Below are 5463 nucleotides of genomic sequence, written 5' to 3' on the forward strand. Positions count from 1 at the left end.
AGTACCTGACTTGGATGTAAACAACACAAGGTCATTGCCAAAGATACAGTATTTATAGATTAACTTCAGGGAACGCCTCCTCTGTGAAGTGCGCATGTGCACAAACCTTGCACTCCTTCTAAACAACGCTATTTTTTAAGACTTTGGCAAAGAGTAAAGTCTATCAAACTTAATGCATTGTGTTCGTAACAGATTTTAGTTTTGGGAACAGAAAATGTATTGAGATCAGATGTTTCATCGATGAGAACATTTGCAGAATGTCGACACAGTTTCACCCAGTTCCATCCTCTCCCACTACTTGCCACTGGACTTCCTCTCTCTACCATATTTGGTGGTGAGAAAACGTTCTGAACGGATGCTTCAGCTTTATAACCCCTGTGGCGTGTCTGTGTTGCCCATTCTGTCTGTGCCATAACCATAACTAACTACGGCAAGTAAAATGGGTCAATGCTAGGTATATTTTGTGTATCCGCTTTCTGCACTGTCAGTGTCAACGTTTGGTTGTTGGGCCGAGTTGCTGGGAACAAACAATAATGATGTCGGAGCAGGAGGCTCTGAAGTGCTCCAATGCAAGAAACCGTGGAGGAACGCAGCGGGTTGAAGGGAAACTGCGAGCCAGTGTGGAAAAGGGAGATTACTATGAAGCTCACCAGATGTACAGAACCTTATTTTTTAGGTAAGAAATTTCAATTTTCGTTAGCCCGGTGAGATTATTAGTTCGCTTTTGGGCCTCCCCTTTCCAGATCGTTATGCTTGTTAACCTTGCTGCCTACATTTTAGTGTATGATTGGTATATTCAAGGTACTGCCCCACCCACTCGGGTCAGTCCTTCTTTTTGTTTGGACAGTTTTTTGCGTCAATCACTCCAAGTCACAAAATGGGACACAGCATGCGAGCTAGCCTAGCTAATGTCGCAATATACGCTAACTAGCTAGCCAGTCCATCTCGTTTTTCTAACTAGTTACCCATAAGTGTACGTTTTTGTTTAGTAAAGATACAGTTCACTGACCTGACACACTGATAATCAGACTGTCATCTCCAGCCCAGTAACAATCATGTCAGATACAAGTAGTAGCTAACGCTAGCTGGCTATCTCGCTAGCTAGAGTGTGTGTAGTTCGCCAACGTGAGCAGGCTAGTTTGTTTTAGCTAACTTACATGTCCTAACCAGCTAACGTTTGCTAGCTAGTCGTCTTTGCTACACAGTCACAATCAATTTAACAATGGGTGTTGGTATTGCCCATGGTTCCTAACCTTCCATCACTATTTTAATAGCGATGGTGTCATCAGTCATTGGGTGTAATTCATTCACTTACTGTTTTACTTCAATGTTTTTGACTGTCATGACAGGTAGCCTAACTTCACATGAGAACTGTGTGCCTAGTAACTGACAGTTAACTGCGATTCACTGTCGTGTATTGAGAAATGTTGGCCCAGTGACTGAGTATTACTTTTCAGCCCTCATTATTTCATAGGCTGGGGGACCACCAGACTAACATCCATACTCTCAGTCGGCTGATGTAAAAAGGGCTTTATAAATACATTTGTTTGATACTGTCACTTGCTTAGCCTGGTTTCAATTCAGTTTGTCAGTGACATGACATTTGCCATCTCTGTTTGACACAGGTATATTTCACAAGCAAAGCACACCGATGCCAGGGAGTTGATGTACAATGGCGCCCAGCTCTTCTTCAGCTACAACCAGGTATAAGAAGTCATGACGCTGGGGCATTCATTGCATTTCGGCTGTTTTTGTGGCATTGGCTACAGCAATTTTAATTATCCACAGCTAAAGAGTTGTGAGTTCTGTAGCAAATTACAGGTTTTTGTCATCCACAGCTTAACAGTGCTGCAGACCTGTCAATGTTGGTGCTAGAGTCTTTGGAGAAATCTGAGGCGAAGGTGGAGGACGAAGACTTAGGTGAGCTAACGTGTGTGTATATAATGAATTGTAGTTGAACAGTATGAACACAGTTAGTGTCAGTGTGCTGTAGTCGCTGTGTTAAGCTCCTCTGGGTTGTAATTTCAGAGCACCTGGCTAAGCTGTTCAGTTTGATGGACCCCAACTCCCCAGAGAGAGTAGCATTTGTGTCCCGCGCACTCAAGTGGTCCACAGGTGGCTCAGGGAAGCTGGGCGCCCCCAAACTGCATCAGCTCCTAGCAGTCACCTTGTGGAAAGGTATTCAGTAGAAAACTCTGAACATTAAACTGCAAGGTTATCATTTTCATGTTTCCTTGAACAGAGGTTGCATATGAGATAATTCTATCTGTTTAGAGCAAAACTACAGTGAGTCTCGCTACCACTTCTTGCACTCCTCTGATGGAGAGGGATGTGCCCAGATGCTGGTGGAGTACTCAGCGCAGCGGGGCTTTCGCAGTGAGGTGGACATGTTTGTGGCACAGGCCGTCCTGCAGTAAGTCTGTCTCCCTGCACCCTCATCTGTTTTCAATCTGTCAACAAAAGCTGCTTGTTCTGCTGTTTAATCGCTTGTTCACCTCTGCTCCTCCCTCTTCCTGCTCAGGTTCCTCTGTTTAAAGAACAAAAACAGTGCGTCTGTAGTGTTCAGCACATATACACAGAAACACCCCTCAATAGAGAAGGATCCTCCCTTTGTGCAGCCCTTGCTCAACTTTATCTGGTTTCTCTTGCTGGCAGTGGATGGGTAAGGCCTTATTTATTCAACCACCAAAACCTTCAGGGAATAAAACAGTGTTTTTCCAGGTTCTCATAAATGTGCCTCAACTTTTTCTGTTTTCCTCTGCAGAGGCAAATTAACAGTGTTCACGGTGCTATGTGAGCAGTATCAGCCTTCCCTGAAGAGGGACCCTATGTATAATGAGGTGAGCTTGACCCTTTAATGAGTGTTCCTCATGTAGCAATGTAACTCTGCATGGTGTCTAATGATTCCCCCCCTCTTCTCCTCTACCCCTCCTGTTACATTGACTGCCTGCTGCATCAGTATCTCGACAGGATAGGACAGCTTTTCTTCGGGGTGCCACCCAAACAGTCTTCATCATATGGTGGATTGTTAGGTAAGTGCTTGTGACTGTCATCTCTTAAATACCAGGCATGAACTAAGCAGTATTTTTACAAACTCATTCTGATCACCATTGAAAGCTACTTTGGTGAAACGGTATGTTTATGTGTTTCATTCAAGTGTGTTCTGTATCTGTCAGGAAACCTGTTGAACAGCCTGATGGGCTCAGGTGAGGGTGAGGATGAGGAGGGAGAGGAAGCACAGGAGCACGGCAGCCCCATTGAGCTGGACTGAGAGCACAGGGTAGTGCAAGGCTGACCCCCCCCACATCCAACAAGAACCCGAACAAAGAGCAGGCCAAACTATCCCCCTCAGTACTGCCTGGACTGCGCCAAAATGCAAACTCCTTCTGTTTGAGTTATGTTTGCTTTTTATATCGTTTTTGTTTCTTCGTTTTGGACAATTTTCTGTGTAGGTTTGTTTCTTTAAAAAGGATAAGAGAGCAACTGCAATCCTTCCTTTCCTGGACTTATTTTCTCTCATCCACAGGGACAGAAAAGATTCAACAATGGCTGTGTATTCATTTCAGTCATAATTCAACTCGTAAAATAACACATCAGCCTGGGATACTACAACAACAGAAACCCTTTTCATTCTAGGGAGTGCTGCTTTTTCTCCTCATATACCATGCATCTTCCACAGGTGCAGGTAGTAATTTGTATTCAAGAATTACTATAAACAACTTGTAATGTGGTAGTTGCATGGTGTAGAGAGACATACCTGTCAGGCATCGTACACCTGGCTGCAAGCTAAAGCCGGACTACTCATAATCCATATGAAAGATTCGGTGTGTTTACATCGACAGGAGTAGACGGGTAGATGACACAGGAGGTTGGTGGCACCTTAATTGGGGAGGACAAGCTCATGGTAAATGGCTCGAGTGGAATGGTATAAAACACATGGTTTCTATGTGTTTGCCATTCCATTAGCGCTGTTCCAGCCATCATTAGGAGTCATCCTCCCCTCAGCAACCTCCACTGGTAGATGGGTATGCTCAGGTCATATACCTGTGTGTTAAATGTGTTTGGCATGCTCATGTGAATGCGAATCAGTTACGTTGAAGTCTTCTAATACATCGCCCCCCCCCCCCCCCCCAATACATTGTCAGATTGAGTTGGTGACTGCGCCATTTTGTCAGTCCAGATGTTTGAGACCAGAAAAAAAAAAGACATTTAAAAATACTAAGATGAAAACAAAAAAAAATCCCAGCCTACTGTGGAATTATATTGTCTATATCCAGAAGCTTAATTATTAATCTCACATGGTTTGGTTTAAATATACCCCAGTATCAAACATGAAGATTCCTTTTACGTGTATAGAGAGTATACAGTGGTTGTTTAAGCCAGTTCTTTGACATTTTCCACTGTTAACTTACTTTATGTGTTTTGGGAATTTCTTGAATTCATGTTTAAGAAGAGTGGTGAAAGGTTCTTATCTATTTTGGAATTATAACTGCTATTAAAATTCTCACGTGACTCTTCCAAGCGAACAGACACATCCTTCAGATATTGTTATTATAATGTTACATCTTTGATAATCGCCATGATTTCCATAAGTGTTACTACTATAACATATGCCATTTAGCAGACGTTTTTATCCAAAGCTACTCCGTGCGTCTATTTTACGTATGGATGGTCCCAGCAGTAGAACACACTACACTGGCTTTTCTAGCGTGTTGCTCTATCAACTGAACCACAAAGGATCACTACAAATATCTCAGCTTAAAATAAGTTCATGCCATTGGTTACATCATTATTCGATGCACTAACTCAACAAGATAAGTTGCCTGGATAGCATTAAAGGCCTGACTATATATTATTCCTTCCGGTGTGTGAGTCGTATGTACGGTAATGCGCAGAATATTTAGGGAACACTACCGGAGTTGAGGGATATGTGTGATCAAAGGCCTTTTTAGACAGACCGGGGCTCTGGCAAGCAAGCCAGCATGGTGAACATAACATTTGGTTTTTGATAATTTCATTTGAATGAAAATGGGGGTTGTTTTGCCTTTTTTAAATGATTCACTAATTGAGTAAATAAACACATGGTGATAGCTTCTCTGTCCTCAGTCTTTTTAAAGAGTGCTGGGCTTGAATGAGTTGGTTGCTTTCGGAGGAGCCAAAACAAATACCCAATATCACAATTTAGTTTTGTTTTTTTCAATCATGTATGGTCAGACATTACAATAATATACAAAATGTTAGCGCAGAATGGAGCAATGTAATTTCAGTAGAAATACACAAGTATACAATCATTTGAAATGGAGTAAAGTCTAACGTCACTGTATGAATCAGTTATCTATAATGTTTGTTCATGGCATAGTAAGGAGCTCTTCCTATCTAGGATCAGTCTAGACTTGGAAGAGGGAGTGTCATATCAATCTGGCAATTAATTGATCTAACTTATTGGCTGGAGGCAACAAACCT

General features: G+C 42.4%; 1 protein-coding gene across 2 annotated transcripts; it reads left to right on the plus strand.

Annotated features, from left to right (window-relative positions):
* Positions 1-301: 301 nt before the first annotated feature.
* Positions 302-5097, plus strand: LOC109865382 (Golgi to ER traffic protein 4 homolog). Of its 2 annotated transcripts, none has more exons than XM_020453511.2 (9): positions 302-676; positions 1626-1704; positions 1839-1920; positions 2029-2178; positions 2275-2413; positions 2522-2662; positions 2765-2840; positions 2960-3032; positions 3177-5097. In XM_020453511.2, the coding sequence occupies exons 1-9, from the start codon at positions 534-536 to the stop codon at positions 3269-3271; spliced, it is 978 nt and encodes a 325-aa protein (XP_020309100.1). In that variant the 5' UTR covers positions 302-533; the 3' UTR covers positions 3272-5097. The 2 variants fall into 2 exon arrangements, with proteins under 2 accessions (XP_020309100.1, XP_031655482.1); XM_031799622.1 differs by lacking the exon at positions 302-676 and adding an exon at positions 868-973.
* Positions 5098-5463: the final 366 nt, after the last annotated feature.

Source organism: Oncorhynchus kisutch, linkage group LG20 (assembly GCF_002021735.2).
Source record: "Oncorhynchus kisutch isolate 150728-3 linkage group LG20, Okis_V2, whole genome shotgun sequence".
Lineage (NCBI taxonomy): Eukaryota > Metazoa > Chordata > Actinopteri > Salmoniformes > Salmonidae > Oncorhynchus > Oncorhynchus kisutch.

Bases quoted from the DNA above. Each gene is read 5' to 3' on its own strand.
- LOC109865382 (XM_020453511.2), top strand. From the start codon at position 534: ATGATGTCGGAGCAGGAGGCTCTGAAGTGCTCCAATGCAAGAAACCGT. The intron at 1,705-1,838 runs GTATAAGAAGTC...TGTCATCCACAG, and splicing joins TCTTCTTCAGCTACAACCAG to CTTAACAGTGCTGCAGACCT. The intron at 2,663-2,764 runs GTAAGGCCTTAT...TTTCCTCTGCAG, and splicing joins CTCTTGCTGGCAGTGGATGG to AGGCAAATTAACAGTGTTCA.